The sequence below is a fragment of the Setaria viridis genome, chromosome 7 (assembly GCF_005286985.2).
Source record: "Setaria viridis chromosome 7, Setaria_viridis_v4.0, whole genome shotgun sequence".
Taxonomy (NCBI): domain Eukaryota; kingdom Viridiplantae; phylum Streptophyta; class Magnoliopsida; order Poales; family Poaceae; genus Setaria; species Setaria viridis.
The window spans coordinates 1,490,231-1,516,698 of NC_048269.2; the positions used below are offsets into that span (position 1 = coordinate 1,490,231).

General features: G+C 46.7%; 1 protein-coding gene across 4 annotated transcripts; it reads left to right on the forward strand.

The window, feature by feature from the left end:
* Positions 1-21,368: 21,368 nt before the first annotated feature.
* On the forward strand, positions 21,369-25,388 carry LOC117863031 (protein REDUCED WALL ACETYLATION 3). Of its 4 annotated transcripts, XM_034746603.2 has the most exons (16): positions 21,369-21,500; positions 21,575-21,666; positions 21,912-22,031; positions 22,147-22,203; positions 22,306-22,378; positions 22,573-22,731; positions 22,909-23,058; positions 23,177-23,432; positions 23,513-23,634; positions 23,815-23,901; positions 23,994-24,082; positions 24,175-24,237; positions 24,445-24,501; positions 24,733-24,829; positions 24,905-25,063; positions 25,155-25,388. In XM_034746603.2, the coding sequence occupies exons 1-15, from the start codon at positions 21,489-21,491 to the stop codon at positions 25,061-25,063; spliced, it is 1,593 nt and encodes a 530-aa protein (XP_034602494.1). In that variant the 5' UTR covers positions 21,369-21,488; the 3' UTR covers positions 25,155-25,388. The 4 variants fall into 4 exon arrangements, with proteins under 4 accessions (XP_034602494.1, XP_034602496.1, XP_034602497.1 ...); XM_034746605.2 differs by lacking the exons at positions 21,369-21,500; positions 21,575-21,666 and having other exon boundaries at positions 21,955-22,031; positions 22,147-22,208; positions 22,520-22,731; XM_034746606.2 differs by lacking the exons at positions 21,369-21,500; positions 21,575-21,666 and having other exon boundaries at positions 21,988-22,031; positions 22,147-22,229; positions 22,520-22,731.
* Positions 25,389-26,468: the final 1,080 nt, after the last annotated feature.

A 26,468-nucleotide genomic window follows, 5' to 3' on the forward strand; every position in this document is an offset into this window, starting at 1 on the left:
TTTGTTAGCACACATTTCTACTAAACCTTTTGTATTTATGTCCTACTAGTAGAATGCCTGTGCTAACGCTACGGATTAATTTTGCAATGCAAACAAAGCAACAAAAAGATGAATATTATAGTTGTAATTTAAGCAACCAAAACCTTTTGGTATGGTAAGAAAATGAGAGAATAATTATATGTTGTATAACAAAAACAAAGAATAATTATATGTTGTATGACTCCAGTCTTCAAAACCACAAATTTGCTGTCCATAAACAGGTAATATGAATTTCATGTCACACTTTTGTAGACATTTTCCACACATACAAACATAATTTTCACAAATATAACTCCCAAATCTTTACACTACAGCTCAATATGCTGTACCTCCTCTTGTCACAAGGCATCCCACCCGCTTCACTATCGTCCAAAACATCTTCTACTTCTTGGTCTGAAACATCACCTTCAACCTCACTTGGGAGATAAAGAATGTAGACAAATTGTTCTAGTCTACACCTAGTCATTGTGACATGAGAGTCTGAACACAGTAGAGAGTTGGCTGAACATAGTAGATGCCAACTCAGGTTAATCTATATATATGGTAGCTACAATTCCAGAGATCAAACTAACCTAATTGAATATTTGGAATTTCTCTAGGACAGTTGAATTCAATAGGATACTGGCTTTCCCTAGGGCAATAAAACCACCATAGGACATCTCAATACAATTTTTCCCATTTTTATTAATGAGGGTTAAGACATGGACCTGATCTGTATGCATGAAGTAGGGGTGTAGAAGCATGATGTAGTACCTGAACTTTGTACTGCAAAATCATGATTTGATTAGGTTCTTCTAAGAAATATGTAGAAGCACACAAACAGAAATAGTGCAAATCAAATAAGCAAAGCAACACATATTTTTGACAATCAAGTATAAACTGAAATGTATTTAAGATCCATGAATAAAGAGATGCTACGGAGAGTTATTATATTATCGATCATGTAGCCATGCATTGGTTTCAATCAAGTATAAACTGAAATATATTTAAGATCCGTGAAAAAAATAGATACTATGGGAGTTATTATATTATTGATCATATAGCCATGCATTGGTTTCAAAATAGTATTAATGATATCTAGTTTACTTCACCACAAATTGTAGTGGAAAACAAAGAGACAACTTATAGTTGAAAACAAAAGGAGGAGTACGTAACTTCGACCAGGGGCGGATCTAGCGGTAGGATGGGTGGGACCTGATCTGTATGCTCGGACAATGGAGCCCCCTTGAACCCCTACATGTGTGGCGGATCCACTTCGGATTCGCTTGATCAAACAGGGTTAAGCCGCCTAACATGCGACACCCATGCTTAAGCCAAGTTAACACGAAATGCCGTCGGATTTCATCCGATTAACCACCTGAACAGGATCGAGTTTAGCAGACTCACACGAAGGTGAGTGGTTCCAGAGAATACAACGAGTCCACTGAGATTAACGAATTCACCTTTTAGTTCGGTCACAAAAACCAACATCAGAGTTTTTACAAGGTTCGAAGGTAAAACAGCAAAAGGTAAAACCACTAGCGGAAGCAATCGTCGGGGTCGGACGTCCCTGGTGAGGCCAACCGGGACATCACTGGTTCCTTTCCTCGCCGTCCGAGGAAGGATCCCACTCAACCGTCCAGCCCGGCGGGAGCTGGGGCGGCCAAGCGCCAGCAACAAAGGGGTCGGGAGCAGCAACTTCACCTGAAAAACAGGAGCCACAACAAGGCTGAGCTACTAAGCTCAACAAGACTTAACCGATAGGAGTAAAAACTACTCCTCCTTCTAGACATGTAGGGTTTTTTGGCTGAGGGGTGTGTTTGCCAAAAGCACTAAGTAACCCTATTTTCAAGTTTTAGCTCCAGTTCTAGATTCATTTACCAGTCTAGGTTTTGCAACCTATTCTAAGCATTCATAGAACCAAACAAGATGTATAGATATATCAACAAACATGTCATCATCAGATTCCTCATTTACTCAAGGTGACATAGCGATCAAGCAATCTCAAACTGTGAGAGGCAGACGAATCGATTCGAGTTCTTTCACCATGCATGGTGAACCTAGCCTCACGACATCCACGCACCCGAAGGTCGCTTCCTGTGTCGGCCTTCCCCATCAATCCCCTAACCCGTGTCGGGCCCATTTCCTTTGGTGCAAGGTTCCACAGACCCGGCCTCTGCCGTCCTGTGACCACGCTTGCCACCACGTGCGACAACCAGCAGGGGAAACTCCGTTCCAAGAACAATGGGGCGACCGCTCACGTCTAGGTTCAATCCGGTACTAGGCTTCCTCATCCCATACTAAGTATGAGGCTAGTACTTTCAAACACTTGATCACGAACACCACCACTGTCGGGCCTTAGCAAGATTTCATAGACAGACGGGGCAACCATCCGACCACCAAAGAGTTACCAAAACCCTGCCCCGTCCATCGTCCTTATAGTTATAACAGAAAGAGTAGACATGCAACTCCTACAACTCGCGAGTGACAGGAGGTCACTCGACTTTTACCGTCTCCTAGTTAAGCAAGGCAACTACTCGGTCCAACAGCTAGTGCTCAGATCAAGGGGATAACTAGGTCATGCATCTAGGGTTTCAAACAACTCCTATATGTAAATGCACAAGCATGTTACAGAAGGCATGCGCAAGATTGGTAAAACACACAGGGTTTTCATGCAACCGGGGCTTGCCTTCGAGCAAAGAGGAAGGAAACTGCTCGACTTCTGGGGCGACTTTAGCTTCGGAGGGCAGGAGCTCGGCTACACCTTCTTCTTCTGGCGCCGGGTGTAACTCGTAGAAGCCATCGGCGAGGTGCAGCTCTACACGAATGCAATGCAAGAGTTAGCATAGATAGTTATTTCAACAGCAGCACTGGCTCGCCTGAGCCCAGAAACTCGCGACAAAGAGCAGGAGGGTAGGGATGTTCAAGAGAGCTGGTGATGATCGAAAGGCAAGCGTCGGAAAGGAACTTATGCTCTGATCCTTGATCTAGAGGATATGGGAAAACTAGGGATCCTCAGACGCAAGCGCTGAAGGGTTCCTAAGTTTTACACATACACCCTCGGGTTGAAGAAAAAGATCACAGCCGAGCCCTCGGGCGAGGCGGATAAGGGTCAGCGGAACAGACAGGGTCGGGCGAGATGGAACCGGGATCGGGCGGATAGGAGAGGTCGGGTGAAGCGGACTAGGGTCGGCAACTCACCTTCTTCCTGAAAGGAAAGCTTGGGGTCGGGAAGAAGCAGGCTTGGGTGGAGGGACCAAAGCTTGAACAACGGCTAAGACCGGCAGTGCTCCGGCGGCGGCGATGCTTCTTGCAGATCACAAGTAAGCTTTTACGCAGCGCGGAGGAGCAAGCGGCTGGGTGACTTGGAGAAAACTGAGAGAGAATCTGAGAGCAGAGCTCCTCAGAAACTTGGTGTGTGGCGCTAGGAGCTTGAGCAGGGAGTAAGAAAATGGCTGAAGGCAACAATGGCGGAGGGAACTCCAGCGGCTGGTGCATTCCTTTTATAGCTGCTGGAACGGAGAAAGGAAGCGGCGCGGGAGAGAGAGAAGGGAAGCGGCGCGAAGGCCAGGGAGAAACAATGGAGTGCTCTGCCGGGGCGGCGATTGAGCGAAGAGGGCGGTGGTGCAGGACTCCGGGGGTGGCGCCAGCGGTCATTGGGTTCTGCCGTCAGGGCGGCGTAGGAGCGGTAGACCGGTGGTTGAGATTTGGCAGAAGGCGGGCGTCGTCGTGCGGAAGATATGATAGAAGCGACCGGTTTAACGGCGCTAGAATCAAGGGCGCACAGGTGAGAAGATAGGCAGCCGCGGACGCGCGGGCGAGCGCGGAGCAACAGATTGTCGGGCGGCTTCTGACAGGACGGGGAAAGGAGCTGTCGCGGCCGCGGTCAGGGTTGGTGATGGAGGAATCGTCGTGTACCGGAGACCAGGCGGTGCGACTGTGGTTGAAGTGATGGAAAAGACGGGCGACATCGGGCTCTGGGCCAGGATCTGGCAGCGTGATGATGGGCGCGGGAGGCAAGGCTCTGCAGAAAGGTGGCAGAGGGGCTTCCGCTGCCATTGGGGAAGAGGGCGCGAGAACCCACTCGGTCGCTTGCCAGAGACAAAACTGAGCGGCGGCGTCGGAGAAGACGAGCCACGCGGCAGGAAGACTCTGAAGCGGGCATGCAACTCGAGTGCGCCTGTCGCGGAGGATCTGGGGAAAAGATCTCGCGGGTCCACCGGTCAGATAGAACGGACGCTTGAGGAAGGCTAGCAGGATCCGACGGTGGGCTGAACTCGCCGGGGTCGGGATCGGAGCGAAGCGGGGAGGGGTCGGGTCTCCGGGGTCGGGATCGGCTGAAGGCTGAGCACTCAGGCGCGGTAAAAACAAGGTAGATGACTATGTTCAAGGGCTCCGATTAAGATTAACTCGGAAGATTAGGGGTCGATCGTCATAGCCTACCCCTCTTAAAAAGAATCTCGTCCCGAGATTCGGACATCAAAAAGCGGGGTGACGTTTTACCTCCTTGACGAGACAGAAAACCTGGGAAGCGCTTGTTCAGATATTCGTCCGTTTCCCATGTTGCTTCATCTTCGGTGTGGTTTCTCCAGAGGATCTTGTACATCTTTATCACTTGGCGTCGGGTGTGCCTTTCCTTCTGGTCAAGAACTCGATCTGGGTACTCGGCGTAGGTCAGGTCGGGCTCTACCTGAAGCTGTTCTTGCTCTAAGATCTCTGCTGGAACTCGGACACATTTCTTCAGTTGAGACACATGGAAAACATCATGTATGGCCGATAGCTATTCTGGGAGTTGGATCCGGTAAGCAACGGGTCCACATATCTCCACAATCTCATAAGGGCCAATATAGCGGGGAGGTAACTTGCCTTTTACTCCAAACCGTTGTACTCCTTTGGTCGGGGAGACTCGAAGGTACACATGATCACCAAGGTCGAACTGCAGGGGTCTTCTTCGCCGGTCGGAGTAACTCTTCTGTCGAGATTGGGCAGCCTTGAGATTAGCTTGAATTACCTTTACTTGCTCTTCGGCTTCTGCCACTAAGTCAGGGCCATAGACCTGTCTTTCTCCTAGTTGGGACCAGTTCAAGGGGGTCCGGCATCTCCGGCCATACAGGGCTTCGAACGGTGCCATCTTCAAACTAGCCTGGTAGCTGTTATTGTAGGAGAATTCTGCTAAGGGCAGACACTTGTCCCAATTCTTGTCATAGTGGATAACACAAGCTCTTAACATGTCTTCAAGAATCTGGTTGACTCTCTCGGTTTGGCCATCGGTTTGAGGATGATATGTTGAGCTTCGGATAAGCTTGGTGCCCATGGATGCTTGTAGTTGCTCCCAAAAGCGTGCCACAAACTGGACTCCTCGATCAGAGACGATGGTCTTGGGTACACCATGTAGGGAAACTATGCGGTCGAGGTACAACTCTGCATACTGCTTGACGGTGTAGGTGGTGCGAACAGGAAGGAAGTGGGCGGTCTTGGTCAAACGGTCCACTATAACCCAGATGGAATCATATCGTTGTGATGTAAGGGGCAATCCAACTATGAAATCCATGCTGATGTCTTCCCATTTCCAAGAGGGAATAGGTAGCGGTTGCAAGGTTCCTGCTACCTTTAAATGACTGGCTTTGACGCGTTGACAGGTGTCACATTCTGAAACATACCGAGCTATTTCCGGCTTCATTCCACTCCACCAAAAGGTTTGACGGAGATCATGGTACATCTTAGTGCTGCCAGGATGGATTGAGAACTTGGAGAGATGAGCTTCATCTAGGATTTGCTTCTTCAGCTCGGGGTCGGCGGGTACAACTATTCGGTTTCCGTAATGCACGCCTCCCGTTTTGTCCTGTCGGAATTGCTTATATCCCTCATCCTTTACTGAGATCTTACTGATGATCCGTTGTATTTCCTTATCTCTTACTTGTGCTGACCGGATTTGGTCTTCCAAAACTGAGTCAAGGATGATGTGACCAAGGGTTCCATGAGGAATAAGCTCCAGACTGAGTTTTTCCATCTCGTGACACAGAGTCTTGGTAGAGGCTGTTGACAACAAGCAGTTGCAATGGTGTTTGCGACTGAGGGCATCGGCTACCACATTGGCTTTGCCGGGATGATAGTGCACTTCCAATTCATAATCCTTTATCAGCTCCAACCATCTCCTTTGGCACATGTTGAGGTCGGCTTGAGTGAAGATGTACTTGAGGCTCTTGTGGTCGGTGTAGATGTTGCGGTGGGTTCCCATCAGGTAGTGTCTCCATATCTTTAAGGCATGTATCACTGCTGCCAACTCGAGGTCATGGGTCGGGTAGCTCAGCTCATGAGGTCGTAACGCCCGTGAGGCATAGACAATGACTCGATTGTCTTGCATAAGAACACATCCGAGTCCAGTGCCAGAGGCGTCACAGTATACGTCATACGGCCTAGAGGGGTCGGGCTGAGCCAAAACTGGGGCTGTGGTCAGCAAGTGCTTCAGGGTCTTGAAGGCTTCTTCACACTTGTTGTCCCACACAAATTTGACCTCTTTCTTCAACAACTCGGTCATCGGCTTAGCTATCTTAGAAAAATCCGGTATGAAACGCCGATAGTAGCCGGCCAGTCCAAGGAAACTTCTGATCTGGTGCACTGAGGCAGGAGGCTTCCATTCCATGACTTCCTGCACCTTACTGGGGTCAACGGCGATACCATCCTTAGAGATAGTATGTCCCAAGAACTTGACACTATCTAGCCAGAACTCACACTTGGAGAACTTGGCATAGAGTTGGTGATCTCTTAGCCGTTGGAGAACTATATGAAGATAGTCGGCATGTTCCTCTTCGTTCTTCGAGTACAATAGGATATCATCGATGAACACCACTACGAACTTGTCCAGCTCGGGCATGAATACCGAGTTCATGAGGTACATGAAATAGGCGGGTGCATTGGTGAGTCCAAAGGACATGACTAGGTACTCGTACAGTCCATATCTGGTGGAGAAAGCTGTCTTGGGTATGTCGCAGGGTTGAATCTTGATTTGGTGATAACCAGAACGAAGATCGATCTTGGAGAACACTTTTGCTCCGGCTAACTGATCAAACAAGACATCAATGCGTGGTAGGGGGTACTTGTTTCTGATGGTCACAGCATTGAGGGGTCGGTAATCCACACACATACGTAGACTGCCATCCTTCTTCTTCACAAACAGGGCAGGGCAACCCCAAGATGAGGTACTGGGTCGGATGAAGCCTTTTTCCAACAGATCATGTAACTGGGTCTTCAACTCGGCTAACTCAGCGGGTGGCATCCGATAGGGTCTCTTAGATATTGGGGCTGTGCCAGGAATCAACTCTATGGAAAACTCCACTTCTCTATCAGGTGGCATACCCGGCAAGTCTTCTGGAAACACGTCAGGGTACTCACAGATAACAGGGAGGCCTTCTAGACGGGCTCCCGATAGAGGGTAGGCACAAGGAAGTGCAGACTCAGGATGGGTCAAGGATATGGTAGAACTGCCATGGAAGGGTGAGCTAAGGTAGAGGGATCGGGCTACTGTATCTAGAACCACGTGATGTCGGGCCATCCAATCCATACCAAGGATGACATCTATGCCTTCTAAGTCAAGGGTGATAAGGTTTTCCTTGAAGAGGGTGGAGCCTAGCTAGAGGGGTACAAGAGTAACAATCTGATCCGACGTTATCCTTCCTCCAGGAGTGGCGATCACATAAGGTTCCTTAGTGTGACCGACATTTAGCCCACATCTTTCCCTAGCCTTACTTCCGATAAAGCTATGAGAGGCTCCCGAATCAAACAACACAACAACAGCTTGATTTAAAACAAGGAAAGTACCCGTCATTACTGGCGCACCTTCGGGGAGCTCGGTCAAGCTGGTGTAGTTGAGTCGGCCTTGTCGGACTTGCACCTTGGGCCTTCTTCCTCTGGCTGCCATGGGGTTTGGACTTTGCTGTTGACTCTTGTTTCTGGGGCAGTCCTTCGCAAAATGCCCTTCGTTACCGCAGGTAAAACAACGGTTACTAGCTGCCGGGTGGGGTGGCGTTGGCAGGGTCGGCCGGGGCACTTGCGGTTGGAAGCCTGGAAAACGAGGCGCTGTTACTGGCGGGGGTCGGGCGATCCACCTTCCCGACTGCTGGGGTCGGCCAGGGGCTTGTGGAGGAACCATCCGGAACCTTCGAGTCGGCGGACTCGGAAATGCCACAGAGGCTTTCCTCTTTTGGTCGGCCTTGAGAGCTTGCATGCAGTCCTCCTGAGAGATGGCCAGATTGACCAACTCATTGTAGGTGTCCACCTTTATGGGGTTCAACCTTTCCCTGAGCTCCAAGCTCAGTCCTCGGCGGAATCTGTCCCGCTTCTTCTCGTCTGTGTCTGCATGATAGCCGGCATAACGGCACATGTCGTTGAAGGCTTGAGCATAATGCAGCACATCTCAGGTTCCTTGGGTAAGGGCCAGAAACTCGTTGAGCTTGCGCTCCAAGAGACCTTCTGGAATGTGATGCGCCTTGAACGCCATCTTGAACTCATTCCAACTGACTACATGGCCAGCCGGCAGCATGGCATGGTAGTGATCCCACCAAAGCCGTGCGGAGCCACGCAGTTGTTGAGCTGCAAACCGAGCCTTGTTGTTGTCGGGGCATGGAGCAGTGAGAAGCTCGAACTTGGATTCGATCGTACGAACCCAGGCGTCAGCATCGAGTGGTTCTTGCATCTTTTGAAACAAAGAGGGCTGTGTCCCCAGAAAGTCCTCATACCGAGCGATATGCGGCTGCTGCTGAGCTCTTCCACCATGTGGCTGTTGCTGTTGCCCTTGCACCAGATGCCTTAGAAGCTCAGTTTGAGTTGCTAGGATTGCCTCCAGTGGCGATGAGGGTGGGGGTGGGGGAAGATCCTGTCACTGATCGCTACTGCCGGGCACAGAACCAGACCTAGTGCGATGCGCCATCTGCAAGAGTTAACGCTCCATTAATTTCATAACCTTAGATGTACTCCAACAAATGGAACATATAAATTAAATCCTTTAATGCGACTCTTGCCAATGGTGCAACACACGTCCTCATAGGGAAAACACACTTTTCCCATTCTCAGAGTAGATAACACTTATCTTGACCTGGTACTCAACTTCGGGCAAAACATGTCATATACAACTCGAGCCAAGGGGTCGGCAACGATCCATACTTAAAAAGGGTCGGACGAGGCGGACACTGCCTCAAAGGGTCGGCACACTTGGTCTCACAAGCTGGGGTCGGCCAACTGAACATGCTCTCAGAACACAGCATATGATCATGGCGCAACTTACTTAACCTAGCATCCACACCATACAAAGATGAAAAAGCCAGGCACCAGAATTAACTTTATATACAACGGTGTTCCAATCACAGGGAGTACTCGACTCTAGGCTAACCTATTACAACCTTTCCAAAATTAGGCTGCCGAGGAGTACAACAAAGAATGGTTCCTTGAGAACCCTCAATCTACCAATGGACACTATGAGTAGGAGAAGGGGCGCCATCTTCCTCGATATCCATGCTGGACGCTCCTTCGTCTTCCTCAGGGTCCTCCTGAGCTTCGAGCTGCATGTTGAGGGCATGCATATCGTCGAGCTCAGCTTGATGCTCCTCCAAATAGGCATTGGCAACTGCCAACTCCATTTCCATCTCCATCTTCTCCTCCGATAGCTCTATCATGCCGTCCACGAGGTCGGCGACTTCTCCCTCAAGCTCGGAGATCCGGTCTTGCATGTCGTGGATCTGGATACCCCGTTGAATAAGCTGGTAGGTTTGGCCTACCATATCTCTCCGTGCCGCTTGGAGGTACCCGTGAACATCTGCTGCTGTCCGGGCGAAGAGGGTCATGGCTCTCCCTTGAAGCTCTATTAGCCGGTAAAGAGCTGCCATGCACCTGATATTGGTGGAGATGGTGACCATGGCGCATGTGGTGGCTAGCACCTCAATGTTCCCAACGCGGTCAAGCCACGCCGGGTCCAGCCAGTTCCTAACGGGGAAAAGGCCGATCGGGTCGAGCGTGATCTCCAAGGGATGCAGCTGGCAGAACTGAGTGAGAAGCTGGAGGGCGGCAGACTCCCATGTATCCTCAGGAGCAAGGCCATAGGCTATTATGCCGAAAGAGGGCCAGTCGGGCCGCACAGGGGGAGGAGGTACCACCGCCTGCACTTGACACGTCTGGATACCCTGCTCCAGATATAACCGTCCGGCGTACAAGGGTGGGGACTGGTACCCAAACCACTTCAACGTGTCCCATAGAATCGCGGGAAAACCCTCGAAATGCAGACATGTCGACTGGAAAGTACCGTCCGCTCCAAAAAGAACATGCCCGGGAACAACCATCTGGAACCAAGAAACCGAAACCACGTGAGATAGACTCCAAGGATCAGGTCAGGGGTCGGACAGAGAAGCATTCGGTTGTAACCGAGGGCAACTGAAAGAACTAGAAATCCTTAGATCCAAAAAGAACTCTTCCGAACAAGGTTGCTGTTGAGAAGGAAACCTTACAGCTTTTTAGGTATGATGCATGCACGGCCTACCTTACACTTAACCAAAAACAACTGCCCAAACTCGGGTCTTACGCGGTCAGTGCCGGTGACAAGACAACAATTACGTCTCTCCCTATAATATCTAGTCAGGTCTAACAACGTCTCCTAAACGAACGCGGTTAGCATACCTGCAGAAAAACACCAACACACGAACCTTCCGTGCCAGCACCCACGGAAGTGTTCCCAAACATTACCGCTCACTATAGGAACGGCACCCATGCGTTTAAGGCTGCATGGACAGCACTCAACCGTGGAAATAGGTTCCCCTTGAATGGAACCATATAACCCTTCGCATACTCGTGATGCGGAATCAGCACACGTATGACAAACGTGGCGAACCAACCGTGCGGATAGGTTCGTTGGAATCGAACCGTACCAACCTTCGTATGGAGTACATACGGAACCTGCGCACGTGTGATAGACGTGGGCGAAAACAACCACGAGGATAGGGTCCTTTGAATAGAACTCCATATCAACCTTCGCATGCTCGTGATGCGGAACTCGGCACACGTATGATAGACATGGCGAAGTGCTGGAGGGTTAGCAAGATAACCAAGTAATTATTAGTCACCTAAAACAACCCCAAAATCCCCTAGGGCCTCTCGCACTAAAGCCATCCTTAACGATCGTACGAGATTTTTCAAAAGTTTCTTGCAACTTTTAGCTTTTCAAAGAAGTGTTTAGGGCTTGTTGTGTTCTCTGTACTGCTAAACCTGCTCTGATACCAGCTGTGGCGGATCCACTTCGAATTAGCTTGATCAAACAGGGTTAAGCCGCCTAACATGCGACACCCATGCTTAAGCCAAGTTAACACAAAGTGCCGTCGGATTTCATCCGATTAACCACCTGAACAGGATCGAGTTTAGCAGACTCACACGAAGGTGAGTGGTTCCAGAGAATACAACGAGTCCACTGAGATTAACGAATTCACCTTTTAGTTCGGTCACAAAAACCAACATCAGAGTTTTTACAAGGTTCGAAGGTAAAACAACAAAAGGTAAAACCACTAGCGGAAGCAATCGTCGGGGTCGGACGTCCCTGGTGAGGCCAACCGGGACATCACTGGTTCCTTTCCTCGCCGTCCGAGGAAGGATCCCACTCGACCGTCCAGCCCGGCGGGAGCTGGGGCGGCCAAGCGCCAGCAACAGAGGGGTCGGGAGCAGCAACTTCACCTGAAAAACAAAAGCCACAACAAGGCTGAGCTACTAAGCTCAACAAGACTTAACTGATAGGAGTAAAAACTACTCCTCCTTCTAGACATGCAGGGCTTTTTGGCTGAGGGTGTGTTTGCCAAAAGCACTAAGTAACCCTATTTTCAAGTTTTAGCTCTGGTTCTAGATTCATTTACCAGTCTAGGTTTTGCAACTTATTCTAAGCATTCATAGAACCAAACAAGATGTATAGATATATCAACAAACATGTCATCATCAGATTCCTCATTTACTCAGGGTGACATAGCGATCAAGCAATCTCAAACTGTGAGAGGCAGACGAATCGATTCGAGTTCTTTCACCATGCATGGTGAACCTAGCCTCACGACATCCGCGCACCCGAAGGTCGCTTCCTGTGTCGGCCTTCCCCATCAATCCCCTAACCCGTGTCGGGCCCATTTCCTTTGGTGCAAGGTTCCACAGACCCGGCCTCTGCCGTCCTGTGACCACGCTTGCCACCACGTGCGACAACCAGCAGGGGAAACTCCGTTCCAAGAACAATGGGGCGACCGCTCACGTCTAGGTTCAATCCGGTACTAGGCTTCCTCATCCCATACTAAATATGAGGCTAGTACTTTCAAACACTTGATCACGAACACCACCACTGTCGGGCCTTAGCAAGATTTCATAGACACACGGGGCAACCATCCGACCACCAAAGAGTTACCAAAACCCTACCCCGTCCATCGTCCTTATAGTTATAACAGAAAGAGTAGACATGCAACTCCTACAACTCGCGAGTGACAGGAGATCACTCGACTTTTACCGTCTCCTAGTTAAGCAAGGCAACTACTCGGTCCAACAGCTAGTGCTCAGATCAAGGGGATAACTAGGTCATGCATCTAGGGTTTCAAACAACTCCTATACGTAAATGCACAAGCATGTTACAGAAGGCATGCGCAAGTCTGGTAAAACACACAGGGTTTTCATGCAACTGGGGCTTGCCTTCGAGCAAAGAGGAAGGAAACTGCTCGACTTCTGGGGCGACTTCGGCTTCGGAGGGCAGGAGCTCGGCTACACCTTCTTCTTCTGGCGCCGGGTGTAACTCGTAGAAGCCGTCGGCGAGGTGCAGCTCTACACGAATGCAATGCAAGAGTTAGCATAGACAGTTATTTCAACAGCAGCACTGGCTCGCCTGAGCCCAGAAACTCGCGACAAAGAGCAGGAGGGTAGGGAGGTTCAAGAGAGCTGGTGATGATCGAAAGGCAAGCGTCGGAAAGGAACTTATGCTCTGATCCTTGAACTAGAGGATGTGGGAAAACTAGGGATCCTCAGACGCAAGCGCTGAAGGGTTCCTAAGTTTTACACATACACCCTCGGGTTGAAGAAAACGATCACAGCCGAGCCCTTGGGCGAGGCGGATAAGGGTCGGCGGAACAGACAGGGTCGGGTGAGACGGAACCGGGATCGGGCGGATAGGAGGGGTCGGGCGAAGCGGACTGGGGTCGGCAACTCACCTTCTTCCTGAAAGGAAAGCTTGGGGTCGAGAAGAAGCAGGCTTGGGTGGAGCGGCCAAAGCTTGAACAACGGCTAAGACCGGCAGTGCTCCGGCGGCGGCGATGCTTCTTGCAGATCACAAGTAAGCTTTTACGCAGCGCGGAGGAGCAAGCGGCTGGGTGACTTGGAGAAAACTGAGAGAGAATCTGAGAGCAGAGCTCCTCAGGAACTTGGTGTGTGGCGCTAGGAGCTTGAGCAGGGAGTAAGAAAATGGCTGAAGGCAACAATGGCGGAGGGAACTCCAGCGGCTGGTGCATTCCTTTTATAGCTGCTGGAACGGAGAAAGGAAGCGGCGCGGGAGAGAGAGAAGGGAAGCGGCGCGAAGGCCGGGGAGAAACAATGGAGTGCTCTGCCGGGGCGGCGATTGAGCGAAGAGGGCGGTGGTGCAGGACTCCGGGGGTGGCGCCAGCGGTCATTGGGTTCTGCCGTCAGGGCGGCGTAGGAGCGGTAGACCGGTGGTTGAGATTTGGCGGAAGGCGGGCGTCATCGTGCGGAAGATATGATAGAAGCAACCGGTTTAACGGCGCTAGAATCGAGGGCGCACAGGTGAGAAGACAGGCAGCCGCGGACGCGCGGGCGAGCGCGGAGCAACAGATTGTCGGGCGGCTTCTGACAGGATGGGGAAAGGAGCTGTCGCGGCCGCGGTCAGGGTTGGCGATGGAGGAATCGTCGTGTACCGGAGACCAGGCGGCGCGACTGTGGTTGAAGTGACGGAAAAGACGGGCGACATCGGGCTCTGGGGCCGAGATCTAGCGGCATGATGATGGGTGCGGGAGGCGAGGCTCTGCAGAAAGGTGGCAGAGGGGCTTCCGCTGCCATTGGGGAAGGGGGCGCGAGAACCCACTCGGTCGCTTGCCAGAGACAAAACTGAGCGGCGGCGTCGGAGAAGACGAGCCACGCGGCAGGAAGACTCTGAAGCGGGCATGCAACTCGAGTGCGCCTGTCGAGGAGGATCTGGGGAAAAGATCTCGCGGATCCACCGGTCAGATAGAACGGACGCTTGAGGAAGGCTAGCAGGATCCGACGGTTAGCTGAACTCGCCGGGGTCGGGATCGGAGAGAAGCGGGGAGGGGTCGGGTCTCCGGGGTCGGGATCGGCTGAAGGCTGAGCATTCAGGCGCGGTAAAAACAAGGTGGATGACTATGTTCAAGGGCTCCGATTAAGATTAACTCGGAAGATTAGGGGTTGGTCGTCACAACATGATTTTTAGGAAGAAGGAAGAAGAAGAGAAGGGAGGAAAGGGGGAGGAAGAAGAGGTGAGCCCCTCCTAAACTTAGAGCCCGCATCTGCCGCGGACTTCAACTACAGAGCACACTTGTATGTGTCCAACTTCCTATAGCTCGAAATGAGTCAGCTATGTCAAAGTCCCAAAAAAGGCATCAAAATTCAAAAACTTCAAATATTATCAGAGCTACTGAGCTAGCAAAGTCATTGATCTGAAGAATTCCATGAACGAAGCATGGTAAATTGATAGTGCCAGTAAAATCTAATTTTGTAGTCATATACAGTACGAACCTGAGTAGCTGTAGATGAAGCATCTGTTGCTTTGTATCATCTGAAAGTACCAATCTGATTTTTTTTCTAAAAGTAGCTGTAGATGGTTAGGCAGTATGGTCCTGGTCCATAGAAAAAGAACAAAAGCTAAGCAAGCTCACTATCAAAGAAATATCATCACCAGTTTTGTTGCCAATAGCTGGCGTTCCTATCTTTGCCTTCCCACTAACAGCGCCTTGAATCACAATTTATAAGAATATCACTAATTGGCTAATTGCAGGTGAAATTGGTTACCGCAAGCAGCTTATCCAACTGAAACTTAGAACACAATATAGACACTACAGTAAACGGAGCAAGATTGCTTATACTGTCTGACCAACCACTTTCAGCTCCTGATGCCTAGCCTCTTATTCTTAACGCGAAAGTATTTCATTTGCTAAAACATAGTAACATACAAGATTTGATCCATGTTAATTAGAAAATGGCCTAAATTATACAAGACAAATGTTTGATGATTCTCAGTACATCGGCAACTTCTGAATTTTTTATGATTCTCTATGGCAATACCAGATGGAGGGAAAACAAGAAATGCTCTTATTTGCATAGCTTTGAGCTCCTTGAAGAATGAAGAAACCTGCGACTTTGGGCAGGGAGATGTGGCTATGCATGTTGGAATGTGCGGCGGCGCGCCGAGAGGGACGGGGGGTCCACCTCGGTCGCGCTGGTCGGGAGCACGGCAGAGATGGCGGCCAGGCTGCGTAGCCAGTTGAAGGCCTCCTGCACAGAGCGCCAGACCAGGAGGCGCTCGATGCCGTGGATCACGCCATCACGTCCGGGTGCGTCACCACCGCGCCGCTGCGGACCTGCACCGCACCGTCGGGAGCGGAGAGCTCCAGCGGCTGAACCTTCTGCTCGTGCGCTCGAGGGCTCGACTCGTCTGTGACCTGGATGGGGCTCAGGCCGTGGAGCCAAGATTTGAGGATAGGGGGCTGAGACACAAGTGAAAAAACTATCTCATAAAAAAAATTAAAAGGACTATAATATAGCACGGCCGACAAAGGTATTCTAGAAACGAGTATGCTAGACTATAGGTATTCTAGCAACGAGTATGCTAGACTATATATATTCGATTGTATATGTAGAATGGGACCTCCTATATGTTGCCATGTAATAGTTGTTAGGTTGTATGACCCGAATATATATATATATTCATATTACACATTGATGTTACTAATTGTGATCATTGATCGAGCACTCGTAAAAGAATATCCAATAATAGAGAATACAGATGCGTTTGGTGATAAGAAAAGTGTATATGAGTAAATTATGCTTCAAAATAGCATGAAACGCAAAACATGAAAAAATAGAAGAAAGTTACATGTCAATTATATGTTTTTTCTCAGACTACCAGACCAAAAACTTGAATCAATTGTTTTCTTTTTCTCCGTGGACCAGTATCCAAAAGAATCGAAAGAAAGAAAGATTTAGATCTTTAAGATATATATGTACTCTGGTCGGAGAAATAAAGAACGGCAAGTCTCTGAGTACTGATCATGCTTTGGGGTAATTGTGAGTCTAATTGGGGCTCTAATCCTATGATTAACATAATAGTTTAGTGGCTGCTGTGGGGGTGTTACGGCAGCATTAGGGGCGCCAGGCCACCCCCCACTCGCCCCCCCCCCCCCCCGCCCCCCAACGCCAGCCACGTCCCTGCCTTGCCCTGCGTTAGGCCTCCCCGTCGTTGGACCTCTGGATCGACCCACACGGCGAGGAGCCCGTGCTCAGCGACCGCGGCGTCGTCGCGCCGGACCTCAACTCAGGCGGTGCGGCCCTTCTCCTCCTCTCCTCTGCTGCCGCCACCGCACCCTCGCCCCAGCCGTGCAACGCACCGGGCTTACACAGCCACTGTTGGCCCCCTCGTCGCCCACGTCACGCCGCCGAGTCTCACGAGGCGAGTCCCCCGCGCCTCGGCCGGCCATGCGCCCTTAGCCCCTGCGCCGCAACGGCCTACCGCACCCACCCACGGCTTCGGCCCCCTCGGCGGCCGCGTCGCGCCGCAGAGTCGAGTGAGGCGAGCCCCCCGCCAGCCGTCGTCTAGGGGCCTGTCCTCCTCGTCGTGCCACCAGTGGGCCCTCTCCGAGGTAGATCCACGCGCTGGTAGCCGCGTCCTAGCAGCACCGTGCCGATCTGGGCCAGAAGCCGCGCCTTGGGAGCGTCGCGTGGGATCTAGGCCGATGCCCACCGAGGACTGGTTGCGGCACCCGCCGCCGCTAGAACCGGGAGGGGTGTGTGCGTTGGGTGTGTGGGCCTGCGGTCGCAGGGTCTACGCCGGCGAATGAAGCGCACCTAGAAAAGAGTTAACCGGGCAGAGGGGCGTGCGGAGGGACTAGCCAAATAAGGACTAACGAAACAATGTGGACCGTTGGATTTGAGTGATGGGAGAGAAAACGATGTCAGGAGAGATCTTGATGGTTCATTTTAGAGTAAAATGCTTGAATGACTTAGCTTGTTTCAATTTAGCCATCGTGCTTAGAAAAGTGTAAGTCATGGTCATTAAAGTTGTTCAACTCCATCAATACAGCTACTAAGCGCAGTCCCAATGGGACATTGATGATAGTTTCTATCCCTCTTAATTATCATGCCAACTAAGCAATTTGCTGATGTGGCAGTAGATTTATTATGGATAGAGAGAGAAACCATTTTTTACAGAGGAAACCAAGTCCTCATGCGCACCAATAAGCCAAGAAACTAGCGAATCTGCATTGGGGAGACCCAAGTAGTTTCTTCTTACTTATTGCCGGATCCTTTGCGCTTGCACCGCTGCTACCCATCACTCGAGCTCCTTTACATGATGCACCGCTTGTACTAGAAGGGAGAATGATTGGTTAGATTTTCGTTTAGACTCTAGATAAAAAAGTTGTATTTTGAAGGATGATTTCTTGATACAATATCCTAGACTATGGAAACTAGGTTGGTTTCTTCCATTGGGACTGCCCTAACTCTCTAGCGATACTTATTCAATGATGTGGCATCCAATACTGAGTTTTTTTTAATAGAAAACACATGTACATTTACCCGCAATGGAATTAAAGAATTGCATGTGCTACATCGTGGATAGATTGGTGTCCAAATAATTGAAGTATATAATCTTTTGTGGCTAAATAAAATGCATTGAAGTTCCTGTACACGTACAAGGTTGTGCGTTGTTTGGCCGACGGACGGGAGCCATCGTAGGCGATGGATAGAATTATCCTCACGCGTTGCGTGGGCAAGTGTCGTTGTTTCTTTGCCGTCGCTGCTCTCCGCCTATGAATGGCACTAGGGCGGATCCGATCTTATCATCATAATAAAGAACGTGGACTAATAACAGGGGTCAACATAACGCATACGTTCGCCAACAACGATTATAGATAAAATCAAGAGAACCAGAGAGGAGGGGATAAATGAAAAAAGTTATAAATGAAAACGCATATGTGATGCTAGAGCAACTTTTAAATATATACATGTCTTTTTTGAAAAAAAAATTCAGTTAGGCCATCCTAGCATCATCCAAATCTGTATCATTAGAGAGCTAGTGACCGTATCGAAAGAGTCGAGCAACTTTAAGGTCACGATTTATACTTTTCTAAATACGATGGCTAAATTGAAATAGTATAATGTCCACGCATGTATTTTACTCTTCATTTTAACTGGGTTGAATCTTTGGGTGCACAAAATGGTGTGAACGGAGAAAAGGTTATCTCTGTGGGGGAACAAGGTGGTGTGTCCATAGCAAAGAGTTAACTGGTAGATTTAGTAGGTAGACTAAAACCGCTTTTGAAATAGGGCCTAAATTGTACTAATCCTGTTTCCATGCACAGCGTCTTGTGTGTGATCGGTCCGGCACTGCCCAAGCCACATGCTGCATAGTAGATGGCCAGCTGTACAAATCTTGAATCTACAGTTCCATAACTCTGTTGTTCTGTAAGAAGGGCCTGTTTGGAAGAGGCCGAATTTTCAGGATTTATTAGTACACATTCCACCACTTTCCAAACAGTTTCTAAATTGTAATCATGTTCTCTTCCTTCACCTCTCCTCTAGCACGAGTTAATCCGCATCATCAGATGTTGACACAAATCTTGAGCATTTATCTCTAAAAAACCATTTCCAAACAGGGCCTAATTGGTAATCATATTCTCTTCCCTCACCTCTCCTCTACCACGAGTTTTTATTCCGCCTCATCAGATATGCAGCAACTTTGGCGTAATTCATGATCAATATTTCATGTTGTTCTTCAAGATTTATGTCTAGAGACGGGGATCAAAGGTAAAGTGCTTATGTGTTATGAAGTTCTCGGTTTATAACTGATGGGTATGGTTAAAGAGCTACTAAGTTTAAGCTTACTTCTTACCAACATGCACCACTGTTCTGTGCCGGGCTTATTTCTATTTGATCACACAAAAGATCCGGCGATGTGGGCCCTTCCTCTATTTCCCCCTCCTATCCTTGCACATTAATACTCTCTTCATTCCAAATTACTATTTATTTTGATTTTTCTAGATATATAACGTTTGATATGCACCTAACCTTCATCGGAGACCATAATAGGCCGACTCCATTAGCAGAAAATCGCATAGCTCTGGAATCAAACTCTGGACCAGGAGGTTCCCAACCTTGAGACCCTCCGGTCCTTGCACATACAAAAGATCTTGCGTTGTGGGCGGGCGCACCATGTGTCGAGTGGCGACCATCTATGACGCTCACCGACGCTTGCCACTGTGACGCATGAGCCTAGGTTTCTTTTTTTTTCTTTCGATGAAACAGGAAGGAGTCCATCAGCTTTTTCAATGCGTAGGCCTTGGTACTGTCAAGTGTCAAAGCAGAGAAGCGGGCAGAGCCTTGAGCAGCCATATACGGACAAGTATTTTCATGTCTCAGGGGGTGTTTTGCTAAACTTTAGCATCCATCACATCGGATATTTGATACTAATTAGTAGTATTAAATATAGTCTAATTACAAAACTAATTGCACTATTAAATCTAATTAGTCCATGATTTGACAATGTGGTGCTACAGTAACTATTTGCTAATGATGAATTAATTAGCCTTAATAGATTCGTCTCGCGAATTAGACTCCATCTGTGCAATTAGTTTTGTAATTAGCTCATGTTTAGTCCTCCTAATTAGCATTCGAATATCCGATATGACCCTACTAAAATTTAGTACCTCGTATCCAAACACCCCCTCAGTCTGCCGCATGCAGCTGCCAACTTCTGGAGCCCACTGCACACACAGCAATGGCTACACCTTCCAATCTTTTATGTGTACTTTCTTCAGTGTAATAGCGAAGGATGTGGACCAAAGTGAGATCAAGACAATAGGTACACCTATGCAAATTATAAGAAGAAACTATATATGTGGATTTGCAAGTTTGTCTGCTAAGAAGGACTACACACCTAAATTTGAGTAAAAAAATTGGCAACCCAAAAGCATCTAGGTAGAATTCTATATTAAGGAATACGCATACCGACATAAAGATTATTAAAAAACAATATTGAGATTTGGAAAATCTTTAAATCTAGTTAGAAATTCTTGTATTTAAGTTGGAGAGCTTTTTTCCAATTAGATGTTCAATTTTTATAATTGAGGTAGAATCTATTCAAATCATGTTGATTTTTTAGGTGTAGACTATTCAAATTGAGATGGAAACTTTGAATGTAGTTGGACTTTCTTATTTGCTACATAAGAGTGATTAAAAGTAAATATGAACGTAGATGAATGGTTAGCGATGGTAGCAAAGGTTGAAATTGTAATTTGACTAGTGGAATGGAACTAAATTTCCTTTAGAAGGTGAAAAAACATTTTGCTGCAAAAACTAGAGTAGGAGTGTGGAAATTCTGGAATCAGGCTCAGTTGCACCTTTCACCATTGGTTTCAGTCTCTATAAGATGAAAGCTGACCTTGGAATCGGGCCAAAATCAGGCGTTCGTCAGGCCACGTCAGCCAATTTTTCGGACCGTCTAATCTCAGTATACATTTTTCTCAACAGTAGAATATAAGGGATTAGGAAGATAAGGAAGAGTTGAAAAGGAAGGTGAGGGCAATTGTGTCATTCTCCATGCCTTGGATTTTGCAATTTTTATGTTTTTTATTTTGCTAAACACAGTAGATGATGCCAGCTCGCTGAAAAGATTCTGGTGGCAAACAGAATGTATTTGGAAGACTTTTGATGGCTGTTTTGCGACTCGCAGTTTTTTAATGCCACAAATCCTAATTCAAAAGTAGAAGTAGGTGTAAGTATGCAATTTGACCTTCAAATAAAACCCATGCTCGCGCCCCTAATGTGGACAAGGCCAGTCATTTCACAAATTTGAATTGAGGTCAACAAAATTGAATCCAACACATCTCCAAATAGACAATTATTTTTCTCAATGGTTGAACAACTCTATACGAACTAGTGCCACCTACAACAAGGAGCAGAGGCTGCACCGGACTAGTTATTAGTAGTTAGTACTAAGTTCTGATAATCATCTCTCTCTCTGAGAATCAGTCATTGGTAATTAGTCAGTGAAATTGATGCCCATGGACTTTGTCACCCCGTGTAATAGTTTTAGACTTTTGAGGCTTGCGTGTGGAATAAATCAGTTCCGTCTATATTTTCGCTTGTTCAACCTTATAGCTACTTTATGTAGTATTTGGAACTGTATATATAGAAGCTGTGTGCATACCAGGCAGCACGACGCTTGACGAATTAGGATGGCTTTTCAGGTTAACCATTCTGATGCTTTTGTTGAAATATTTGCTAGGCTCATAGCACTCATAGTTTTGCTAATATCTTGCAGGTGTCATTTTTGCTTGGTCTCTCCTCTGTCCTCGCAGCATGGATCTATTCTGAATTCCTGGGATACAGGGCATCCTCATCTTATGAAAAAAAGTAAGTTACATCTCTGCAGAAACCCCTGGATTTTGCTCAGCTTTATTTGAGACTCAAGATCTGAATCAATATCTCTCTTCAATCTAAAGATTCTTAAGTCTGTCAATGTTTAAGGACGGATAACCTCGACTGCAACAGTTGTCAGTAATGTCAATTGTTGTTTAGACCTTACGGTAGTTACATCACGAGCAACTTGAACAACAGGCGTCCTAATTTTGCTGCGATTATTGTTTCATCATCTGCAGCCACTCTGATGCTTATTTGGGTAACCAAACCATTAAAGAAGATGACAAGACAGTGCTACTTGAAGGAGGCCCATGGAAACATCCATCCCAGGACAAGTCTGCCAAGGCAAATTTAATAAGGTGACTAAACGACTAACACAAAAACAAAAACCATCATGATTATATATATAGCACATACAGTTTGCCGAATGTTGATGTCTCTGTTTTTTTGTGAATTGTGACTTGTGAGCTGCAGGTTCATAACATTGAACAAGTCCTTTCTGCTTGAAAACAGGGGTGTGCTGAGAGCCATGTAAGGTCAATCATAAAGAATTAATGGTACATCTGCTCTAGGAATTCTGGCTACGTGATGAATGAGAATGATGGTCCTTATTTGTCGTTTAACCATTTCCAGGTCTGAATTTGGCATTATTCTGGTTTACTTTTACATCTGTGATCGGACAAGCATTTTTGCAGAAAGCAAGAAGGTAAGAATAAAGTCAGTCCTGTTACTTAATCTTGACACTCTCAGCAGAGTAGCTAGAGATTTGATGTAACATAAGTTTTGTTAGTTAAACTGTAGTTTTAGAAAGTTTCAGATATCTGAAGACTGTCCTTTTGACTTTTAGCGCTCTGATCTTCTATGGCCTCAGCACGCCCATCCCTGTTTTGTTTTCGACAGAGCTACAACCGTGACATGTTTCTGTTTTTATACATTCTCCTTATCATTGCATCAACACTTACTTCGCTTAAGAAGCACCACGAACCGTCAGCAATTTCAAGAAAATCCATTCTCTATCTTAATCGCCACCAAACTGATGAATGGAGAGGGTGGATGCAGGTTGGTGATCTTACTTGACTTATTTAGTTGTTTCAGTAGTGTGATTTTTAGCTATCTATATCACCATGGATTTGAAGAGAGACTTGAGCGTGATGGCATGTCAAATGCACTGTTGTATTTTTTTATAGTTGTGTTTTGTCTGCAGGAGTAGTCTAATTATTCAATCTGCAATTCCAGGTCTTATTTCTGATGTACCACTATTTCGCTGCCTCAGAAATATACAATGCAATTCGTGTATTCATTGCTTGCTATGTCTGGATGACTGGATTTGGGAATTTCTCCTATTATTATAAGAAGAAAGATTTTAGTATTGCAAGATTTGCTCAGGTGCCCATCCTAACTCAAATTTACCTGCTTTGATACTAATGATAAATTTGAGTTGTCTATATTTCTTGTAACTCCACCTTTCCATCACTGAACACTAACAACTTTACTTTTAATGCAGATGATGTGGAGGGTGAATTTCTTTGCAGCACTCTGTTGCATTGTCCTCGACAATGATTACATGCTGTATTATATCTCTCCAATGCACACCCTGTATACTCTAATGGTATATGGATCACTCTTTCTGTTCAACAAGTACAACGAGATATCATCAGTCATTGCTATTAAGATTGCTTGTTGCTTTTTCACTGTCATTTTTATATGGGAAATTCCTGGGGTATTTGAAATTTTGTGGGCACCATTTACGTTTCTCATAGGTAAGGTAACTCTGTATTTCTTTCTGTATGCCATTGTCATTTTGAGTTAGGGACTGAACAGAAATGTCCTTTTAGTTCAGGCTACAAAAATCCAGAGCCTTCGAAGGTAAACTTACCCCTGTTACACGAGTGGCATTTCCGTTCTGGCCTTGATCGATACATATGGATCATTGGAATGATCTATGCTTACTTTCACCCTAATGTAAGTATTTCAAATAGAAGATATATCTTTCATTCCCACTGAACTGTATGAACACGCATTAGATATTCAAGTTAATTTCCATACAGTTTTTCTCTTTGGTGTGTCTAATTTAAGCGTTCGCTCCATAATCCTTATGTTTACCTCATGCTAATCTAACACAGATCCTTCTGTCATATACAGGTTGAAAGATGGATGGAAAAGCTGGAAGAATCTGAGAATAAGGTTAAACTGACAATCAAGGGAACCATTGTGACAATTTCCTTGATGGTAACTTCTGACCAAATGTTTCCATCATCGTTACACCAATTAGGATGAGTTCAGGTTAATAAAATAACTAACTAGGGGTTCTGTTCTTCTAGGCTGGCTATCTGTGGTACGAATATATCTACAAGCTAGACAAACTTACATACAACAAGTACCATCCCTACACATCATGGATTCCTATTACGTATGTATAACAAATGTTATTGCAATGAAATTCCTATGATATGGTGTATGGCAGAAACTTCTCATTACAGTTGACCCGTATGTTTCTTACAGTGTTTACATCTGCTTACGCAATTGCACCCAGCAGTTGAGGAGTACCTCTTTGGCACTTTTTGTGTAAGCATTTAAAATTTTATGTTTCTTTTGGCCTTTGCAAAGTTATCAAGAGCTATCAAAACTAAAATTCGAGATTGGTATATATGTCTTGGTACCTTTCTAAGATCGTAGGAAAATCTCTAAATCTTTATCAACTTATTATCGGGATATTTGCTTTTATATAGTTTCAGTTACTCTATCTCTAAGTATTTAATCCCTTTTTTATAGTTGGCTTGGCAAAATTACAATGGAGAGTTATATTTCTCAGTTCCACATCTGGCTCAGGTATGGGACTCAGTACGTTTCTAATTACTGAAGGTAGTCGTTCAGTGTAATGTGTGTATGAATGTGCCTATAAGGTAATTAAAGATTCAACCGTGGAAATCAAAAGCAACCAAGTTAACCTTTCATACTAGAAGTTTATTAAACTGAACCCAATAGAGAATGTTCAGATGCTTTAGATATTCTGTTGTGTTTTCAGTTTTCAGACTGATCCATCAGTGGCTTCTTTTACAGATCTGGTATTCCAAATGGACAGCCAAAGTTGCTTCTATCTTTCATACAAGATTATCCGTTGCTTAACTTTTTGCTTACAACAATGATATTTCTTCTGGTAAGCTCCAGCTTCAAATTGATTTCCGTTCAGCAAAACCATCAAAAGATATTCATTACATGGCTTATATTGCAGATATCATACCGGGTGTTTAAGCTCACAAACATATTGAAAGAGGCTTTTATTCCGACCAGGGATAACAATCGTCTATGTCAAAATTTTATCGCTTGCATTGCAATCTTCGTTTGCTTATATTGCGGCTCATCTATTCTTCAGAAAATACGAATTGTATAGGTAACCACCTAGAACTTACAGAGCTCACAAACACCTGTCTTGAGGTACATATCTCGTATAACTCTACTCAGATCGCACATTGCTTTTTCAGGGATGAAGAAATTCCGAATGAATGAACTTGGTAGTTCCATTGCTTTATTACAAAATGGTTTGTTGATGTTAATTCATTTTCATAGTTGGTGATAGTTTTACCTTTTTTTAATGAAACGGTGATAGTTTTACTCTGCCTGAAGAAGCTGCTCCGTTGTGATACTGTTCCCTAGGAAACACCGACTGTAACAAACTGATTTTCAGCAATAGATCGAATGAACTTTAGCAGCTCCCATATCATATTTTAGAAGGCAAAGAAGCCATAGAACGCGGTCTCGATGGCCTCGACTCGCTGGCGCCAGCCACGTACGTACATGGTCAGGCAGTGCCGCAGTGCGCTGAGGTTCTGCTCGGCGCAGTGCCGTTGGGCGCAACAGTGACGTTGAGGCCAACAGCCCGGGTTGTCTGGGCTCTACGACCTGGCTGCACCGGCCTTACTGTTACGTCAAACGAGCATGGTAGAAAACTGAGCATCAATCCTTGTTGGAGAGACGTATGGATCTCGAAATATACGCGTGCACGGTGCATGGGATTCAAACCCGCAACCTCTTATCTCGTGTGTAACTTCCTTACCATCTCACCTACACAGCCCATCCAATCGAGTAGAGGATATGATCATTTCATATTCACCCGTGGGGGACCCTTTAATCCCTTTAATCCCGGTTGGTAGAGGTCTCCACCAATCACGAAATTTAGACCCGGGATGGTCAAAAAAATGACCGAGATTTTTGTTGAGGATGGAAGGTCGTTTTTCTACTAGTGGAGCTATAGTTGGATAGCCTCGGGCGGTTGAAGAGTATATTAACGTTGTCTAATAGACGGTCTCATGCATTGATATGTAATCTTGAGATGACTTAATAAACAATATGTGCAATCTATGTAATCTCTCTCTCTCTTCACCCTCTTTTTCCACATCAGCAAAAATCCTATGTGATACTGCACGAGATGACATATGAGACTGGTGAGGTGTAGCAATATACCTGCCCTTATGAATGGATGTTTAGATTTGGTCCGCATCACAAATTGATGCACTATATGCTAGTTTTTGACATAAGCGATATTAGGGATTATTATTTTATGGCATATGGATATATGTAGTGGGTAACACTTATCCATCATATTAGGTGGTGTTTGTTTCGTGCTTTCACTACTGGGGCTTCACTACCGGGAAAGCCCCTTTAGTTCCTAACCCCCTTTAGTACCGGTTGTGCAATCGGTATTGCTACTTCGATAGTAAAGGGAGTGCCCTTAGTACTGGTGAAATAATCGGTACTAAAGGGATATTAAAAAATAAAAAGAAAATCACCCTGCCTGA